This window comes from Alosa pseudoharengus, unplaced genomic scaffold (assembly GCF_046254945.1).
Source record: "Alosa pseudoharengus isolate Yale_2024_CS ecotype anadromous, Long Island Sound unplaced genomic scaffold, YU_APseudo_1.1 YU_APseudo_1.1_scf_2, whole genome shotgun sequence".
NCBI lineage: Eukaryota > Metazoa > Chordata > Actinopteri > Clupeiformes > Clupeidae > Alosa > Alosa pseudoharengus.
Window position 1 is genome coordinate 44,182,500 of NW_027468663.1, and position 21,711 is coordinate 44,204,210.

General features: G+C 40.0%; 1 protein-coding gene across 2 annotated transcripts; it reads left to right on the forward strand.

The window, feature by feature from the left end:
* Positions 1–639: 639 nt before the first annotated feature.
* Positions 640–21,416, forward strand: tfr1a (transferrin receptor 1a). Of its 2 annotated transcripts, XM_076295159.1 has the most exons (19): positions 640–707; positions 4,273–4,309; positions 4,783–4,887; positions 12,170–12,401; positions 12,651–12,859; positions 13,269–13,484; positions 14,112–14,234; positions 14,617–14,712; positions 15,099–15,238; positions 15,943–16,112; positions 16,275–16,394; positions 16,899–16,984; positions 17,102–17,165; positions 17,280–17,350; positions 17,477–17,547; positions 17,638–17,728; positions 17,853–18,080; positions 18,353–18,505; positions 18,704–21,416. In XM_076295159.1, the coding sequence occupies exons 3-19, from the start codon at positions 4,855–4,857 to the stop codon at positions 18,944–18,946; spliced, it is 2,346 nt and encodes a 781-aa protein (XP_076151274.1). In that variant the 5' UTR covers positions 640–707; positions 4,273–4,309; positions 4,783–4,854; the 3' UTR covers positions 18,947–21,416. The 2 variants fall into 2 exon arrangements, with proteins under 2 accessions (XP_076151274.1, XP_076151275.1); XM_076295160.1 differs by lacking the exons at positions 640–707; positions 4,273–4,309; positions 4,783–4,887 and adding an exon at positions 11,571–11,655.
* Positions 21,417–21,711: the final 295 nt, after the last annotated feature.

The window sequence follows — 21,711 nt, forward strand, 5'->3', positions numbered from 1 at the left end:
TAGGTTGGATGGTTTTGGCGTTCATTTGTGTTCCATTTAGTCTGACATGGACATGGCGCTGAATAGAGGCAAACATATAGTAGGCTATAAGGCTACTATTCATATTATATCAGTCAATTATGCCTATATGTTATTGTCAATGTTGTTCATCATTAGCCTACTATCAATTTATATTTGCTCAATCTTTGATTATAGAACCCCGACATGCAGCTTTAGGGGTCATTTAAGGTGACACAAAAAAGGCTTCCAACTTAGGTCAAGCGCTTGTGTAGGATTCATTCAATAGCTCTTCATTGATACTCGCCAGTGAACGGACTGAAAAACATTTGACTAGACTGCAATACAAAGCTGTAGCCTAAAGTAAACTGTCTGTGAATTGTGTGAAATGTAAAAGTTTTCAGAAAACTTTTGCTGTGTTGAATTGGGACAGGAGCGCTGTATAGCTCTATTTTGTATTTTGCCAGTTTAAAGATGGAGAAGATGCCAGCATGGCTATTTCTCTATCTCTCACCTTCAGACAGACTTTATGTCGACCCTCGCATTTCCAAGACCTCCATACTTAGTTACGGAAGTGACGGTGTTTAGTGACGTAAGGTTCAATCTTTCTCGAGGTCTCGAGGGGTGTCGAAGTCAAAGTTACCGGCGAGCGCATGCAGGTCGACAGAGTGCAAACAACTAGCGCACAGCGCCCTGGGCAGCTTTTTGAGGTAGGCTAAGAACGTGGACGTTGGTAAGACATGTAGGGTCGTCAAACGTTTAAAGTCTTTGGTTATGAATGTCAAGGTGATATTTTGCAACCAAAGACAGGTGTAAAATGTGCTATTGGATAGTTTGCATGGTTGATAATAATATAGTTAGCACAGTAGTAGGGTAGACTAATTTAAAAAGCACATTAATATTTAGGAACAATTTTAAGTTAAACGATTGTCGTTTTGTTTGGGTATACTAGTGCAGGCTTGCTGGTAGTGTCGGATACACTGCATTCAAATGTCAGTATATTGCTATCGTATTTCTTTCCCCACTGAATAGTGGCATGGCCTTGAAATACACTTTTGTCGAGTAACGCACTTGTTGACCTTGACATAAGAGGCTACATTGTATCCCATGCTGCACAATTTACAGGGAGCCATATGAAGACAACCACAAGCCTTTAGTCCTTAGTTCTTACACTTCCATGTGCATGCTACTGACTGTCAAAGCCGTCTGTGCCTATATAGTGGCACGAGCTATTCGGTTAACATTAGTCGTAGGGGAACTTGTGTGATTTTGCCGACTTTGGTGTCTGATTATGTCCTATTCGATGAGCAGTGGCTTGATAGGAAAGGTTGTCCAATCACTGAATGAAATTGGCCGCGTAGGTTTTGCAACAGATGGATCTGACAAGCTTCAAGCCATTTCTTTTGTTTTCCTTCAGGTATTTTGACACTTATATGTGTTAGTCATTTTTGATATTGCCTATAGATATACTAATCAAACATGATAATGAAAATGTTATACAGAGGTGTTATATTATAAGCGTGTAAAAATATAGTATTATATTGTTCGGTCTAAATACTCGATTTTTTAGAAGTTGTCTGGGAACAGCGTTCTCTCTCTCTCTCTGTGTGTGTGTGTGTGTGTGTGTCTGGAGTAACTGCAGTTCTAAAATCCAATGTGACTGTCACATGATAATATAGGGCTTTAGATCTCTTATCCCCCCTCCAGGATTAAGGGTTTGCTCCAATATTACAGAGAATATAGTTAGGCTATTACCAGGCTGTAGAGGTTTAGCTTTTAACTATACAGCATAGGCTATGCTAAATGCTATACAATATGCATTTGCCTGGTTAAATTTACATTTTAAATGTGCCCTGGACATTTTAATGACCCATTGAACTCATTAACCATAACCTCTATGTGAATTGGTATATAAAGCCATTGACCTTTAAGTTGTTTAAAAAAGTGAATAGGCCTACTAAACCTGAATTTATCTTTGGGCTACATACCTACATTCACAAGAATAGTTGAAAAGACTCCCAAGTGCACAGCCACTTGTTGAGACTGACATTACTATCATTTCCATCAGTCAACCATTCTCTTCAGAGATGTAAGGCTTGGGATACCCTAAAATAGTTGTTACATATAGTAGCACAAACCTTACTTGCTATAAACAGCAAGATAGCCGAATCCCCTTGTCTCTGGTAGCTCTGTTATGGTGGAATTGACTGAGGTGCTGAAAACATCTCGGAAGCTAATGGTGTCTTGTGAAAAGAAAATCTCTCTTAATAACAACCCTTTGGAATTGAGACAAAAAAGAACATGGTGGAAAACAGTTCTGAAAATGAGTGAACTGTTAATATGACATGCCCAAGAGGAAACCATTGTGCCTTGGATGTCAGAGTGTCCACTTTTTGTTGACAAAATATATTATCTGTCATGCTTAGAACTGATTAGGTCGGCTGTGTGATACAAGGGTTGACAAAAGAAGTAGTGACTGGCTGATAGGAGAGCATCTCCCACAGAATTCAGGAGCCTGTGTGTTGCCATAGCCTTGAGTGATAAAATGTTGGCATGTACATTTTGGTTAGTTGTGGGGGGCGGCAGGGGTGCTGTCCTTGTTCCCACAGTGATGGTAGCTATACATGTGCACAGATTTTCCCTCTCAATTCGAGTGTGGAGGGAGGGCTTCCTACCAGCTATTTGAAGTAAAACAATCGCAACAAAGCCGCTCTCGTGTTCCCTCCGTACAAGCTTCATTTTCCTGGCTGGTGATGCGAGCTGCAGTTTGTTCTGGTTACATTACGTTTCCTGGTAGCCAGGGTGTGAACCCAGATACACCCTAGCTATCTCTCACTCACACTTGTCAGGGAAAGTCAGAACATTATTTGAATGAGATCCAGTTGCAGCAATGGACTGCTAATTGGTTGAGAGTGCCCACTCTTGCATTGTGGGACTGCTATTAAGATGATCAGTTCTTCTAGGGCTCAGGCACTGTAATAATAATATGTAACAGCTTCCAGAGTTTCAAATAATCCTTACTTTTACGCCTTGAGTGCTGGTGGTCTTGAATTTGGTCTCCTTAACTTTTTTTAATTTTTTATTCTGAGTCCCTGTTTTTTTCTTCAGATTTACATCTCCACTCACTATGTCTGAAAATGACAAAAGCTGATTATGGGGCGTGGGGTTGCCTTTGTTTTGTGAAATCTAGGTATTCATCAGTTTTTATGTAGGCCCAGTATAACACAGATGATTAGTGTTTATAGTTGTTAAACCTTGAACTTAATAATAAGCTTTATTTGTATAGCACCTTTCATACACAGAATGCAGCTCAAAGTGCTTTCACACACTCCTTTCTCTTTAACCTATTTGTTGACTGATGTTTTGTCAGACAGTGTTTATCAAGATCATTAATTTATGACATCATCGTAACCACTACCTCTATTTGGGTGTGCATCCTCTCAGTTCTTTTTTCATTACAGTTGTAGCCTCAAAATAAAAAGGAGGTGTAGTCCATAGATAGTAAAGGTGGACTGCTGCTGGCAAAGACCTACGTGAAAGCCAGAACCAGTCCTTCATTGTCACGCCATCGTGCTCTCTCTGGTATGCCCTCATCTCTGTGCCAATTGGACTAGAGGCGGGTTGACTGCAGGGTCATTGTGAGAGCACCTTTTAGGGCCATCCACAGCAGCCATAGTAACCAATTGTACTGGACTGTTGCAGGAAGCAGTTATGAAGACATCAAGTTTGTTTGAGCTATTTTCAGTTAGATTTGCCAGGTGCTGTGCAGGTGTTCGTTATGAATGCCAGTAAAAACAGAAGGTAGAAACATGCCCATAGATTATGAAACTGCATATCTTATGAGATACTGTATTATTACTGTTATTGTGTTGAATTTTTTATTGAGTTTGTTGGTCTTTTAAATATACTGATAACTGACATGCCATAGCTGGTAGATTAGCTTTTTACAGTTATGTTGTGTTGTACTAATGTGGTGTGTCAGTTACAGTTCATAGTCTTATTCCAAAATAGACAGTTTTGCGGTAGAACAGAAACTGTCGACCTAACATGTGTCAAGACATTTGCATGCCAGTTGTGCCTGTTAAGCTTGAAAATGGAAAGTCAGAATAGTTTGAAGGAAATGTGAAGCAATCTCAGGACACTAGTGCTCTCACTAGTGTGAGCTACTTCACTGTTTTCACAAGGGGTGGAGGCAGCTCAAGGTTATGGACTGTGAATGGGATCCCGCTGAACATAGCATGTTTAATAAGCCAGCTCTCTTTGTTTCTCTTACAGTAGATTCCTGTGGAGAAGAGGTGAAATCAACACTAAGGTAAGTTTCAGATCCAAATACATATCAGCTTACCATTAAATAAACACGCTGTATTCCAGGTAGAGACTTAGTGCAGATATTTTCCTGCTTCTTTTAGCGTGTGGGCAGTGTCTTAATAATGCCTCTGTGTTCAGTTGTTTTTTTTAATACTCATTTAACTTTGCTGATTCCTTCATCCTTTCCTATTCTCATAGTCATCAATAAATGACTTTAATTTAGTATTACATACCACTTTTTTTAAAGTTGTGTTTGTGTTACTTGTTTAACAGTTAACTAGAATTACTTACATTTGATTGTGTCAACATTCTGTAATTCTACCTTAAAAAGTTGAACATTGTGCATTATATGGTGTATTGGTACATAACAATTATTTGTTTATTATTATTATTATTATTATTATTATGAATGATTATCACCGCAATTAATAATAATAATAATAATAATAGCCATTTATATTTATTTATTTCCGTCAGCTAAGTCTGTCAGCAAATTGCTGAGAAGACTCAAGTTTCACATTCTTCACTGACATCTGGGGAGCCGAAATAATGGACCAAGCCAGGACAACGATATCTAAAATAGTGAGTTTTAGCATCAGGTTTATTTTTCCGTCTTTACATGTAGACTTTTGTATCAGAACTTCCCTGGCCCTCCAGTGTTCAGTGGCCCTCACTGTTAGTAAGTGCAATGCTACCTCTAAACTGTTGACTTGTTAGACCATTTGGACTGTTTACTTGTTAAAGTAAAGTTTGTGCAGAAGTCTTGATATTACAGACATATTACAGTCTTTTAGATTTTTAAAGCAGCGGTGCTGTTAACCATAGATATTAGAAAGCTAGATACCACATTGGGCTCCAGAATGTATCTGTTCAGACAGGTGTCTCTGATTGCCGGCAAGTGTTGCCCATAGACAATAAAGATCTTGCCCCCAGCATTATGGTGGCCACGTTTACGCAGCCACCTAATAGAACTTGACGGACAATGCGGTATCTAGCTTTCTAATATCTATGCTGTTAACCCTGTTAAGTTGGAGGGGACCAGGGGCATACGTACCCCCCCCACCCCCCACCACCACCACCACCACCACCACACACATTTTGAAAACGTACCAATTAAATGATGACTTCTGGTGGCTCTTTGATAATTACATTTGACTAGTGCAGTGCCCGTTCAAACACGCCATTCCTGTAGAAAACCCGTAGCCCAATTACATGCCCACAGGTATGCCTGCTTTACTGCTTTAGAAATAGGATGATAGGGAAAAACATAATTCGAGCTAAGCATTCAATAATGAATACTGAATATTATAATATATAGCCTATAATTAAAGCAACACCAAAGAGTTTTTTGTACCTTAAAATAATGTTTCAAAAATCATTTCAGTGGTTCATCAACTTGTAACAGGGTGAACGGCACTTCTGCATTCGCTTTCCGGCCCTCTGTCAGCTATAACCGCACTATGTAAGTTTGTCAGATCGGGTAGCGGATCTGTAGTTCGATGGAATGAGACATAAGAAACTACAAATTTGACTTGCATCTGATGTTGCAATACATCGTACTTATGGAGCTAAATTTGTCTCAATAATATTTGTATATGTGCAGAGGGGGATCCACAAATATTTCTTGATTTGCATGTGTGTTTTGATATCTACAAATAAAAAAAATCATATTTGTAACTCGTATATTGATTTTTACAAATATAGATGTGCATTTGTAAATAAAATGCCATTTGTAAAACCGAAAATTTCATTTGTGAAATGTGATTCTGCATTTGTGGATCACCAGCACACGCATTCTTCGCTTTCCAAAGTTACGTGTTTTTGAGACGTTCTTCACATGAAAGTCACACAAATCCACACGTAAATAGGCCTACTTTAATTCACCGGCACACAGAAATCACAATCCAGTAGATGGCGACATCCACAAATATTTCTTGACTTGCATTCGTGTTTTGATATCCACAAATAAAAAAATCATATTTGTAATCAAATAATCAAATTGGTTTTCACAATTGTAGATGTGTATTTGTAAATGAAATGGCATTTGTAAAACTGAAAATTGCCTTTGTGAAATCTAATTTTGCATTTGTGGATCACCGGCACACACAGTTTTCGTTTTCGCATTTGTGGATCAGCATTTGTGGATCACGTATTTTTGAGACAAACTTTGCGGCAGAGAAGCCACCCAGATCCACAAGTAGCCTGCTGACACTTTCTAATCCAGTAGATGGCAGTGTTGTTCTATGGGACTCATAACCAAAGATTCTTTGCTCATAACACACAGAGCTAGCGAACCTAGTTCTTAAATCTAACAAGTTATGCCTTTTACAACAAGCTTTTTGATGGAAAAGTGGTGTTTAATTTCCATAATCTTTGTTTAGTAAACGCATAAAACTGTCAGTTTGCAAGCAAAATCAAGAATTACGATCTTTGAGTTTGTTTATAGTTACCTAGCAACCGAGGCTTTAAGTGTTAAAACCAAAGATTCTAGAACAGAGTTGTGAACATCAGACGCTTGAGTGAAATCTCAACCTTATTAGTGATTGATAGCCTATCTTAGCCTATGCGCTGTGTTTAAGCAGGCCGTGAACAAAGGGTTAACTTATACAGGTAGAAAAAAGAAAAAATGGTGATAATATAACGTTAGCTAAGTTAGTTTGCCTGCTAGCTAGCTTATCAGTAGGCTATACAGTCTCTCAATGGGAATTTATGAGCGCCGCTGTGGTTGCAGGCAGCTCACTGCGCCGGGATTAGTGTGTGCCTCACCTCACTGTGTGCTGTGTTTCACTAATTCACGGATTGGGTTAAATGCAGAGACCAAATTTCCCTCACGGGATCAAAAGAGTATACTCTTGCAACCACAGCGGCGCTCGGGGAGCAGTGAGGGGTTAGGTGCCTTGCTCAAGGGCACTTAAGCCGTGGCCCACTGGTCGGGGCTAGTGTTAATTTCGTCAGACGAGACGAGAGGAAATATGTTCGTCAACGACCTTTTTTTTCATGACTAAGACGAGACGATGACGAGACGGCAGTAATGTCCTGAAACACTGACTAAGACTATCTTAAGATGCATTATTGTTGACGAAAAAAGACGAGACTAAAATGTTTTGCATGAAATAAAAACTAAGATAAAATCTCTCTTTATTTTCGTCTACAAAATGAGAAGACAGAATATCTAGCTGTTACGTTTTCAAAATATTCCGAATGAGTTCATACGCAACAGCTTTCCTGTAGGCTAGTCTACATGCTGTTGCTGCAACCCTGTGGCTGCAACACGAAACTACATGGAACAAGAACACTGGAGATTTCTGCCAGAGTTAGCAAGCTAACTACCTAAGCTTTATGCCACAATGCTACATACACAGAAGTTGAAGCTTCTCTCATACAAATTAACATCCCCCAGAATGTCCATACGAAAATATTCATCATGTAATGTCAACTATTTAACTAGTTAGACTGATGATGCAAAGTTTGCTAGCAAGTAAGCTAATATGGAAAGTTCGCTAGCAAGTTAGCTATGGCTAAGATGGAGAGTCTGTTTGGGGAATGTGTTGTGTTTGGGCGCATCGCCATCTAGCGAGGCGGAGTAAAACATTAATACTTTGGTCTACCACAGTGTTTCTCAAACTTTTTCAGTTTCAGGACCACTTAACTAACCCTAGCTAAAAAAAAAAAAGATTAGACCTACTTCAACAGTAGCCTATAATTAGTCTACACTATAGGCCTACTCACTGAACCACCTTGCTTATTGTCTTTGCTTATTGTGTGGATTCATACTGTATGATTTAAACTGGCATATCTTACATAGACAGTGTTGCAGAACTGTTTTTACTGTTTTAAAGTTGGTTCAATATTGCTAACAACTCATCTATATTATATTTTACCACGTCTGCTCGCGGACCACTTGGGATAGCTTGCGGACCACCAGTGATTCCCGGACCAGACTTTGAGAAACACTGGTCTACGAATATGACAGTGGTCCAGTCAAATCTTTTACTGTCTATCGTCAAATCCCAGCCGAGCTATAACTGTAGCTCGACTTACCTGTGCATGTAAACATACTGACTGACAAAAAATCAGAATGAGTAATTATAACAGACAAGTAGCCCTGTGGACACACAATATTGTTGGAAAATTGAGATGTGTGAAACACTATTTGACTCAAATGGTAATCAGAAATAATTTGTTATTAAAAAAGACTAAAATGTGTTGACTAAAACTGACTAAGACTAAGATACCTTTAGTTTTCTTTTGACTAAAACTAGACTAAAATGACGAGACTTTTAGTCGACTAGAACTTGACTAACAAAAATGATATTTGAATGACTAAATATGACAAAGACTAAAAAGGACATTTCGTCAAAAGACTAAAACTAAGACTAAATTAAAAATAGGTGACAAAATTAACACTAGTCGGGGCTCGAACCGGCAACCCTCCGGTTACAAGTCCAGAATGCTAACCAGTGGGCCACGGCTGCCCACAAGTGACATATATATATATGTGATCTAGAATATGAAATATAGATGTGATCTATTTACCAGTGCAATAGCTACTTCTGTCTAAATAATAGGCCTATTTACCTCTCCTTATTCAGTGCAAACTTGGAAAAAGATCAATTGCCCCTTTACACGGTCAGTTCTTGCAGTTCATTACCGAGTAAAAAAAAGACGCATAAAACCGTCAGTTTGTAATTAAGCCTACAAGAAATGTGGTAGCACAGTGGTTAGAGAAGTGAGCTCTGACCCCAAGGATTGTTGGTTCAAATCCAGGCTCAGCGCAACATTTTATATACAGTTCCAATTCTATGAGCCCACCTGAACAGCTGTTTTAACGTTGCCAGCTTTTTTTTTTACTCGGTAATGAACTGCAAGAACTGACAGTGTGAAAGGTTGCTAGGTAACTATAAACAAACTCAAAGATCGTAATTCTTGATTTCGCTTGCAAACTGACGGTTTTATGCGTTTATTAAACAAAAAATATGGAAATTAAACACCACTTTTCCATCAAAAAGCTTGTTGTAAAAGGCATTACTTGGGGCCCACTGGTTAGCACTCTGGACTTGTAACCGGAGGGTTGCCGGTTCGAGCCCCGACCAGTGGGCCGCGGCTGAAGTGCCCTTGAGCAAGGCACCTAACCCCTCACTGCTCCCCGAGCGCCGCCGTTTTAGCAGGCAGCTCACTGCGCCGGGATTAGTGTGTGCTTCACCTCACTGTGTGTTCACTGTGTGCTGTTTCACTAACTCACCGATTGGGTTAAATGCAGAGACCAAATTTCCCTCACGGGATCAAAAAAGTATATATACTTATACTTATACTTAACTTGTTAGATTTAAGAACAAGGTTCGCTAGCTCTGTGTGTTATGAGCAAAGAATCTTTGGTTATGAGTCCCATAGAACAACACTGCCATCTACTGGATTAGAAAGTGTCAGCAGGCTACTTGTGGATCTGGGTGGCTTCTCTGCCGCAAAGGGTTGTCTCAAAAATACGTGATCCACAAATGCTGATCCACAAATGCGAAAACGAAAACTGTGTGTGCTGGTGATTCACAAATGCAAAATCACATTTCACAAATGAAGTTTTCGGTTTTACAAATGGCATTTTATTTACAAATGCACATCTATATTTGTAAAAATCAATATACGAGTTACAAATATGATTTTTTTTTATTTGTAGATGTCAAAACACACATGCAAATCAAGAAATATTTGTGGATCCCCCTCTGTGCATATACAAATATTATTGAGACAAATTTAGCTCCATACGTACTTTCATAAATCATGCAACATATTCTACCTTGTCTGTGCACATCATTATTTGCAAAGCCGGTGCTGGATAAACAAATTGCGTGCGTGCGACAGAGGGAAAGTTCTTTGGTGTTGCTTTAATGTGCAGTAAACAGAATTTAGGCATGGCTGCATGTGACATTTTTACAGATCAAAATGACAAGCCTAACAGCTGTTTTGAGTTAAAGCTGCAGTTGGCAAGATTTTTTTGATCATATTCACTGAAACCGACACTATGCTCCGACAGAACAACATAAATCACCCAGTTTTAGAAAAAACCCCGCACTCCTACCTCCACCTAGAGCCTGTTATTTGTTTTGCAAAAATCCACAGCTCCCGGTTCTTCTGGTCCAATCAGAGCAGGGCTGTGTGAGATCTGACTGTCAATCACAGTCTAGTCTGGTGCGCACTGACGAGCACAAACTCGATGAGAGGGTGCTCGGTGGTAGTGGGGGAGGGGCATGAGAGTTGTAAACATTCAAAATTCTGGTCCCCTCAATCTGTCAGACTTGCCAACTGCAGCTTTAAGGCTATATGTTTATTGTTAAGTTTATTGAATAACTCCCTGATAGAGAAGACAAACCATTTTGTGGAATGATGCATCATCATATGAAATTTGCAATGTCGTGACTCAACAATTAGCCTACAGTATAAATGACATGCTGTCATCTGTCTGTCACTCGTTGTCTGTAGCTGATTGAAAGGACATTGCCTAAAGCTTTATGTAAGACTATATGTTTAGCCTATTGAATAGCTTATTGCAATAGAATCCAAACCATTTTGTAGAAAAATGCATCATCATATGAGATTTGCAACGTGACTCAAAAACAGTCTTTGGTAAGTGACATGTCACTCTGTCTGCCACTCGTTGTCTAGCTCTGTGGCATTCTGAAACGTCGATAAATTCGGGACCATTAGCCTATATCTTGTTTCAATTTAGGATCTTGCAGTCGGGATTGTTGTTTGTTTATTCAAAGTCTCAAGTCCAAAGTAACCTGGGCTATTCGAAGTATCAGTTTATTGCACATAATTTTAAATAGCCACTGCATACCCGTGTTTGTTATCGTGTTGTTGCAAAATCTGCATCATTTTATGCAAGCAAACTGCATACAGGTAATCTTTATTGTTGACGTCAGACACAAATGGTTCGACAGATATGCAGTTAACACACAAACACGCAGATGGGGGAGTGGCTACAGTAGAGTGGCGAAAGCCAATGTGTGCCTATTTTACTGATATATTTACCGATATCTTTTGCATTTCTTATCCAAACAACGTCAAACTTGGCACTGCACTTACTCGTGCCAGTAGCCAGACACCTGCCAAGTTTCAAATCAATCGGGCCAACGATTCGACAGACATGCGGCAAACACACACACTGACACACACATACACTGACACACAGACAGACGTTCCTGCAATTTATAGATAGATGGGGTTGGGGGGGGGGGGTATTAATGCTCAGACGTATGAATGTGGCCAGATAACAAGTTGATAGCTAGAGCGACAGAACGTTACTTTCTAGAGTTGACAACACAGGGAAAAAGTCAAGCAGAAAGAACAGCAACAGTAAGTCATACCACTCAAACTTTGTTAATTCATATAGGAAATCTTGAATTTGTTTCTGATATATTTTATGTAGTAGGATCAGATAAGTCGAATTGATCAAGCTAGTTAATGTTACTAGAAAAGCAAAAAATAATAAATAAATAAATAAGAGTAAAATAATAGTTATTTGTTTTATTATCATTAGGCCTATAAAGACTCATGTTGTGTACAACTGGGCAATGACACTAAAGATTGTACATAGGCAGAGCAACGCCCCATCTGATAGTCTATGGAGCAACGTAGCTGTAACACCTCTGCCTGCTTCAGAATGTCTCCACCTTGTCTGAATCGCCTGAAAACATAACCTTTATGTAGATGTCCTGAATAATGAGTGACTTAGTGGATGGCAAAAAAATGTCATTACTTCTCCCATGATATTACTTATCATATGAAGATTTTGCAGTGGCCTGCATGCATGTAGTTCTGTTCTTTCTTTTCTGCAACATTGACCTCTCTTCAAATGCCCAAACCACAGTTCAACGGGGAGCCACGTTCTTACACGCGTTTCAGCCTTACCCAAAACATGGAGGGTGGAGACAGCCAGGTGGAGATGAAACTCTCCCCAGAGGTGGAAGAGGAAGTGGGAACCAACGGGGTGGGGGAGCACCTCAACCACCAGAGAGAGTCGCCCTACAGACGAAAGCCTTCACGCACCCCCAAAAACATCTGCTTTCTGATCGCAGCCACTCTACTCCTCTTTATCATTGGTAGGTGTGTCTGTATACTCCAAAGCAAGCAGTGAGGCCAAGTGTGAGTGTGGAATTAAGCTTCTGATTTTTATATAAAAAGAGCAGTTTGAATGTTCTCTGTTTGAAGACACATTCAAATGATTCTGTGAATTCAGATTTTTCGTGCTGGTGTTTGCCATTGTTGTTCTGTCTGTCCGTTGCCCTTTTTGTGTTTGTTTTGTTCTCTTACCCTTGTTTCTCTCTAACCATTCCCATACTTATTTGTAGGATATCTTATTGGATACCTTGTTCATCGGAAGCAGGATAAGGCCTCACCAACTTGTCAGACTGATGATCAGGCGGTAGCTCCACGTGTGGCTGATGATGAAGAATTAAGTCAGACTGGATATGCACCTAAACAACTCGATTGGGGCGATGTTAAAAAACTGCTTGGAGACAAGCTGACAATTAGCCAGATAGAGGCCAGTCTGAGGCAAGTATGCTCTTAATTTGATATAAGCCTATCTCTATCTATCTATCTGTCTACTTATTTATTTATTTATTTATTCTAACAGTGGGTTTCAATAGGCCATTCACATTAATACAGTGCTAACTTAGGACATGTAGCAGGAATTAAATCATTTGATTATTATTTGGCTATCATATTAGTTTGTTGCAAAACGTTAATATCGTTAATACCCAAAGAAATAGGGATATATGTATACTGGTATGAATCATTTCACAACATCACTTTTGGTGAATTACTGGATACTGAATTACTCGCTCTTTCTTTGTTGTCCTTATACCGGTACTCCTTTTCCTCGTCCCCACTCCTCTGCCTCTGTGCACACTGCCTAAGTCATTTCATTTCACTCCTCCTTATTCTCTCCATTTGGCATCAGGGAGTTTGCCAGTAATGAACACAGCGCTGGGTCTCCTGGTGACGAGGCACTGGCCAACAAAGTAATGCAGAGGTTCAAGGACAACAACATGAAGTTCTGGGCTGATGAGCACTATGTGACGCTGCAGGTTCCATCTGGTTCCAACAGTGTCACGTTCCGTGGCCAGAACTTGGGTCCTGTACAAGGTTACCTGGCCTACAGTGCCAGCGGGTCTGCGCAGGTGAGAAATTCCTACCACCCTTCCTTATGCTAGTCTAAAGTATAGCGTGTGTACTCTATATGGTATTCTGTACACACATTTCCCTGTGTATTAGCCACACCGTGTATAACCGTACGTGATTTATGGACTTAGTAATGATAAAGAAATAAGTATTTACCACACCTGTGTATTACCGGTGACTAATAGCCCAATGGATCAGAATCAGAGTGCTTTATATATTATATATATTATATATTAATCATAAAGAAGAATGATGTAAATCCCCATGTGTAATCCAGCCCTGTTGGGTAATAGGCAGGAAATTACTGTATACACACCATGTTGCCAAGGGAGAGGCAGTTTTAGTTTACCAGAAGGACTGCTCTCCCCGAGAATAGGTTTAGTTTTAGTCTTCAGAACAGGCGATAGGCCAGGTTTATCATTTATTACAGCTTACAGTCATGGGAAGTCATTTACTGTTAAATTATGAAAGAAATGTTAGAAAGACTTTTGCGCCACATCAACAAGACTAGTATGACATAGTATGCCAAGAACACTGCCTCTCATAGTTGTAATTAAGAGTTAAGGTGTTCTTTGTACCCCACATAAGTAATTGGTCCAAATGTGTCGTGTGATCTGGATTTTTAGGGTAGTGTTTTGTATGCTTACTATGGACGGGTGGAAGACTTTGATGACCTGGAAGATAGTGGCGTTGGTGTGAGTGGAAGGATAGTCCTGGTCAGAGCTGGATATATAAGTTTCGCTGAAAAGGTAAGTGTAGAATGTAATTGGTCTGTTCAAAGATACGTTATGCACTGTTTTAGGCAATCATTGTTTTAGTTGGTTAAATTTCACTTATTGGACTAACACAGGTGTTTTTATTTTTAACTTTCTGTTTCGTTCATTTATTAGTCTTAATGTTCCTTATTGGTACGCTGGTGAATCACGGCGCTCCGTCCGACATCTTGTTTTTTGTCTGTTTTCACTTTTTAAAATGATTTGTTAATTGTTTGTCTTGTGGATGTCTGTGTGTGAAGCGCTCTGGGTTGCACTCTATGCATAGAAAAAGCACTATATAAATAAAGACTTACTTACTAATTAAGTTTAGACCTAGTATGTGTTGCTGACTTTGGTATTGCACCTATTTACATAGGTGGCTAATGCTGCAAACATGAATGCAAGTGCTGTCCTGATCTACCCTGATCCAGCAGATTATACCATTGGTGAAGGAACTCATCTGTTTGGCCATGTAAGTGCTGGTACTTACTTTCACAACAACGTAGCTTAACCCAAATAGCCGTCAGTTGCTAAATCTCAAGACAGATTAAGCATAGGCCCATGACATGCCATTTAAAGGTTGTGAAAATTCAGAGTAAGTCAGAAGACAAATTGCCCTAGTTTTGGTACTTGATGGACATTTATTAGCCCACTTTCCTTTCAAACAGTATAATAAGTAACTAGGCACTACACAATCTATTCCAAGTCAGTTAGTAGACTTTCAAAATCAGTACCTTTTTAAATAAGACCATCCTCTTTAAAATTCCAGTCTAATTGAGCAAATTAATAGCCATTTTCATTATCCAGTCATGCCCTAATGCTTGAGTTATCTAAGGTTTTGTTGTTCTTATTCCTTAGGTGCATCTTGGTACAGGAGATCCCTACACACCAGGCTTCCCCTCATTCAACCACACTCAGTTCCCCCCTGCACGCTCGTCTGGCCTGCCCAACATTCTAGCCCAGACCATCACTGCATCGATGGCCAAAACTATTATGGGGTATTTCCAGCCATTTCCAGTTTGTTTCTGAAATCATATATCAGTAGTTTTTTATCTAGATGAAGGCCATGTACGTATGAAAGGTTCAGAGTGAAGTTAAGAAGTAACTTTTCATCTTTTCATCATCACCTCTCGTGATAATATAACCGGATCAGTAGTTGATGGATAGTTTGACTGTATGGACAATTTCACAGTCAGGGTTAGCACTGTGTACCTCAAAATATGTGATTATTATGTAATTATTACCCTAATATTACCCTATCCATCCCTATGTTGGGTAATTATATGTATATTGTATATTGATGACTAGAATAAGCATCACCTAGACTATATCGTGAGCAGAAAACTGGGCCACACTGGGACACTGTAGTTATTTTACTAACATGATGTCGAAAACATTGTCATAATTTTAACATCTATTTTTAAAGATAGCTGATCAGGTTTATTTTGCAGAGGAAATACACCAGATATGCATCAGACCTAGCCGGTTGATTTCCGGATACAAGTTGAACATTATAATATAATTGGAAAACTTGAGACTAACATTGTCCGTCAAACAGTCAAAAACATATTCTCTAAATGTGCTATGAAAATAAGATGACACCACTGGTGTTGCCACCCTAGAACTCTATCACTAACTGAATAGTTTGCATGTAACAGACTATGTTGAGTGTCCTCTCACCAAATTCTGTTTCCCTCCTCAGGAAGATGGGGGGACGGACTGCTCCTCGCAGCTGGCGTGACGGTGCGCTGTCTGGAGTGCTGTACAAACTGGGAGAGGACAGCGATGTTGCATCTGTGGAAGTGAACAATGCCCTGGTGAACACAAGGGTTCACAACGTGTTTGGTGTCATTAAGGGTGTCACTGATCCAGGTACCCTTCTGCCAGATCTGTTTCTAATGTACAGTATTTCTGCCATTCAATTGAAGCCACTGTATAGCACAGAACCATACAAGGACATTGTGTCTCCTAGCTAATCCAAAAGAAAACGTACCTTTGTTTCGACATCTTTCTCTTTCTCCTCTTGTTTTGTAGACCGCTACGTTGTGATAGGAGCTCAGAGGGATGCATGGGGCCCTGGCTTTGCCAAATCAACCGTGGGCACTGCTTTGTTGGTGGAATTGGCCAAGGCCACCAGCAACATGGTCAGAGAAGGTAAAACCTTTATTAGAATGTCAAATGGAACCATCAAGATGTGGCTGAGATCTGTTTATTGGCAGCTGTGTGTATATCAGGTCATGATCTCCATGAGAGGGGTGTTGCTTTTGATGATATGCCAAGTCCTTTAATCTGCTCAACTGTTTTGATAATACGCCAAGTCCTCTAATGTCTGCTCAACTGTTGAGTATGTCTCTAGTAAAATCTAGTAATGCACCACACATGCCATAGCCACCTTTTTTTGTTGGTGTGGCCATTAAAGGGTTCAGATTGTACTGTTGCAGGAGTCATGAATGTTTGAAAGCATAGAAAAATAGTGTGTGATTCAAAAAAGAACTACTGATTTAATGTAAAAGCTTCACAGATCTCCCTTCATTTAGGAAGCATTTGGCCATAAATGCATGGCCCACATGGATTGCTGTGTGGTTTCATTTCCAGATAGGTAGATATACTCTCTGCACACCTTTTTGGTTTCAGTGAAGTTTTGTTTCGCTCACACAGGCAGATTCATGCCCAGAAGAAGTTTGGTCTTTGCCAGCTGGTCTGCTGGTGAATATGGTAGTGTTGGCGCCACCGAGTGGTTGGAGGTAAGATCTGACACTGTTTACATACATCACTCATCTAATAAATTCCCCAGCGCTAAGGGAGTTCAGCTCAAGTCAATATTGAAACGCTGGGACTGAAATATCTTTGTGTTTCTTTAGGGCTATTTGCCATCTCTGAACATGAAGGCTTACTCTTACATCAGTCTGGATGGAGTCGTAGCAGGTAACTGAAAAGTTACATGAGTGGTTGTGCATTAGAGACGTTTTGCTTAGCTAAATGACTGGCACTAGAGGTGTGTTTTCACATGTATTTCTGCTGCACTTCTCATACCTTCAGGCACTACTGAGAAATTTAAAGCAAGTGCAAGCCCCTTGTTGAACGGTCTAATTTTAGACACAATGAAGGAGGTGAGAAAGGAATGACACATTATTACCGTAATATGTTTGTATTGTAGCACAGAGTTACTTTAATAGCCCTGAATTAGACGTACATGGATAGTGTACTTTTGTAATTGTGCTGTTGTTACGCAACAGGTGAACACTGTTCATGACCCTAAAAAAACAATATTCGCACAAGTGGGAGAGCCCAGATGGGAGGGAGCAGTGTGAGTATGACTAGAATAATATCAGTATTTTGGCATATTTATTAACTGGTGCCTTGGGTAGTGTTCTGACGTTGCTGGTTGCTGCAACAGGCTGGAGTCTATGGAGATGTCAGATCCTGCCTATCCATTCACAACCTTCTCCGGTATTCCATCGATCTCCTTCCGGTTCAATGGAGGCCAGGTGAGTCAGAGCCTATCACTGTTTCTGGTGTACATCAGTACAAATGTTGTCTGTGGTTTCACCGTATTTTCCATATTAATGCTGTTGTGCTCTTTGTCTCACCTGTCCTTGTCCACAATGCCAGGTCAAAGGGTACCCTTACTACGGTACCCTGCAGGACACTAGAGAAAACCTGAACTCGGCCACGTATGGGAACGTGGGACAGGTGGCCCTGGCTGCGGGGCAGGTGGCTGGTCATATGGCCTTGAGGCTCGTCCACGACCATTTGCTCAGGTTGAGTGTTGAGACATATGATCAGATCATTCGTAGATACGTTATCCAGATCAACACCAGAGTCAACACACTGCTGCAGGTCAGTACACATGTGGAGGATTCCAGACACAAGAGCCTGGCTGAATAATTTCATCCATTTCATAGGTCGTTGGAAATGTTGACACTATTGATGTGATCATCTTTCAATTGTTTACAAATCAATTAATAATTATAATTTTATGTATAAAAAGCCTTCAGGAGGACAAGGTTAGTTGAGTTTCCAGGGTCCAAAAGGGTTGAAGGGGCTTGCTGGTAACACTAAGCATGTCGTTTTATTGTTCTCTTCTCCATGGCCTCTTCCCTCTGTCCCAGAATGGTCGTCTCCCCGCCAACTTCACCCCACAGTGGCTCATCTCTGCCATGGGCTCCTATGGGCGTGGCACCCGCAGTATCAAGAGAGCCATCGAAAACAGTGATCTTGAGGACACGGAGCACTGTCGCATGCTGAATGACCGTCTGATGCGGGTAAAGTGCTCATGTCATGCCCCTCTCCCCCAATTCATCTCAGTCAGTGTCACAATATTTACCTGCAATGCCAGGTCAAGGTTGCGATAAATCTGTGATGTGCAGTGCTTGAACCACAAGAACTGCGAGGAACCTTGAGGAGCATAGATCTCTAGAGAGAACGAGTGATTGAAAGGCCCCTCTGTTCTGTTTCCACAGGTGGAGGCCAATCTCCTGTCCCCATATGTCTCTCCCACAAACAGCCCATTCCGCCATATCTTGCTTGGCTCGGGCCAGCACACGCTCACGGCCCTTTCGGAGCACCTGGACGCCTTGAAGAGTAAATCAGACCAGGGCGAGATCGACCTGCTGCAGAACCAGTTTGCCCTGGCCACCTGGACCATCCAGAGCTGCGCCAACGCCCTGGCAGGGGAGGTGTGGGACATGGACAACAATATTTAGACCCAAAATCAGACAAGAAGGCTAGACCAAGCTGATTACTTTATTACGTTTTTTGTGAAAGAGGTCTATTATATATTCAGGTCCTAGCCCCTTTAATCCAACAGATCTCAAATAGACCCTCAGTGTTACAGACATGCTGGGATTGTCCTTGAATTGAAGAATACATTGGTGCTAAAAAGAAACGACGGCCGTTAAATGTTTAATACACAGCAGTATTTTCTGAAATGCCAAGAAGAACAATTAAGTATTTTACACAATATAGTGCCAGCATACATATGCCCTTGGTATGTGTATTCATTGAAAACCAACAAGGTCACCTGATTGCTTTATTACAATTTAAACATGGCCTTAAAAGAGTTGTTACAGTATATTTTTCATTTTGGTGCTCAGAATCCCTGGATTGACTTTGATAGTGGCTATATGGTGCTATGAGGAAGAGGTTAAGCTGTATCTTTCAGCTATATTTGCGTTACACATAGCAGGGCTTCTAAATTAATTAAAAAATAATGCTCCTGCTTTTGTTTCTATGATGGCATTGAAATCTTAAGCACACTGCAGGAAGTGATGGGGTCATAAAATCTAATAGCTCGGCCATTATCTCTATATTCACCATGGGGTAGACTCTACATACAACACACTGATATATCATGTTTTTAGTAATTTATTTATCAGTGACAGGGTTCACTATAAATAGTCTTTTTTACCTTATATATAATTATCGGGAGCAGTGCCTTCCATAATTATGACAGTTATACTGTCAAACTGACAAAGCAGCATCTGCTATGGAATTATACATGATGTCAATTAGTCACGACACCAAAAACTGCCATGACACTTAGAAGACCCAACATGCCACTTATTGCAACTTCAGATTCGCTCAGATTTATTCTTATAACATCTTGGTCTTCAGTTATCTTTTTTCTTTATTTGTGTAGTAACCAATACGGGGTCTATAGAAGTGGCGGTTTTTGGTGAGATGCCTTTTGGGATATGTATATTTCTGATTGTAAACCTGAACCATTATCGGGAGCAGTGCCTTCCATAATGTGAAGAAGAAGGTAGTTTTTGCCTACCAGCTGATTTATATCGAGGGCAGTGCCCCTCATATTTCACTGTAGGGTGGATGTCATTATCGGGGACAGTGTTTCCCATAATCTTGATTTTGTATATCCTGCATCAAGTTGTCATGTGGTTTGGCATTTCTTATGTCTACTTACCACGGCTATGCAAAATCTTGTTGTTTTCTTTCTGTTTTGAATTCTTCAGCCCATGTATTTTTCTCCTTTTTTGGAAAGCGTGACAGGAAGATCTGATTACTTTTTGAGATGACTTAAAGGTGCCGTATGCAGCATTTAGGGTGATCTATTAGCAAAAATGGAATGTAGTATTTGTTTTCATTGCTATTTTATCACCTGTAGCTACACAATCCTCTGCTTTATTAGTTGAGAATGAGCCTTTAATATGGGAATAGGTCATCTTCCACAGAGCCCACCATGTTGCGTTGCCATGTTTTTAGTGTAGCCCAAAATGGACAAACCAAAACATTGGCAGATGGGGCTTTTGTGTTTGGTTTTGTAATCAGCCTTGCCACTATGCCACTAAATTCTTCATACTGGACTTTAAGCTAAATCAAGAGTGAAAGAGCCACCATACTACAGAGTGGCTTAGGGCTTCAGTTGGTTTCAAGATTATTTTCATACCTGTTATTGAACTTTTTTACTTAGTTTTTTTTTGTCTCACTTCACATTTCTTCTTGATGTACCTTGTTTGGTTGCCATGTTTATTTTCTGCTCTCCTTCCTTACACATACATATCTTGATTTTGAACTCTGATACACTCACTCACCTGTCATTATAGGCTACTCCAAATAGGCTACATATTCCATGTTTTAGTCCCCACTCCTACCAAAGTAATGAAACCCACATTATGACCAACCACATAGTCATATTCAGAGCATAATCATAAACATTTTGAGTATTTAATTTCTTATAGTCAGAGTGATGGGTGCAACAGGCATGTAGATACATCAGAATCCTTATTTCAGAGCAGACTGAACATTTTGTGTAACTATTTGACTGGAAAAACAGAATAATTAATGTTTGTAATGAAACAAGCCAGTAAATACATTTGCAGGTGCTGAGATTTAGATTAGATTTGATGTTCTGTATGAAAAACAAAAGCATCAATATGTAAATTCAAGAGATGTTCAGAGCATTGGGAATGCAATGATGTAGATTTCTACTTTTTCTTTCGGTCAAGAGAATAATCTAAAAATACTGACAAGTTTTTTAATGAAACTATAGCTCTGAGGTGGGTCATTGACCATGGAATTGCAGATTCATGCAGATATTTGCCATGGGAAAACAATCAGAAGATGCGGTGGCTGTTGAACACTCCACTACATTTTGTAAACTTTGAAAGCTGTAGAACATTATATTTTCCTTCAATAAAGCTTTGCATTGCGCTTAAACCATTGTGTAGTAGTGTTATTCAAAATATAGTCAGTTGTTGTAGTTATTGAACTATACCACACAGTGTCACTATAGAACAAGGGGCTAATCTCCAGCCAAGGCCGACTCCAGCCTAAAGGTTTCTGATTATTTTTCCGTAGGCTAGGGCTACTGTTATTTCAAGTCGCCATGTCCAATAACTTTGACTCGGAAATGGGAATGCATGGATGCAGCTAGATAGGCTAGGCTACTAATATCTAAATAACTTGGAATCTGTCAGAAGTCAAGCACAAATAGACTTCTGGAAGTCAGATA

Coding starts and splice junctions, on each gene's coding strand:
- tfr1a (XM_076295159.1), top strand. CDS start 4,855: ATGGACCAAGCCAGGACAACGATATCTAAAATA. Junction 17,548..17,637: donor CCCAGATGGGAGGGAGCAGT/GTGAGTATGACT, acceptor TTGCTGCAACAG/GCTGGAGTCTATGGAGATGT. Junction 17,729..17,852: donor TCCGGTTCAATGGAGGCCAG/GTGAGTCAGAGC, acceptor CCACAATGCCAG/GTCAAAGGGTACCCTTACTA.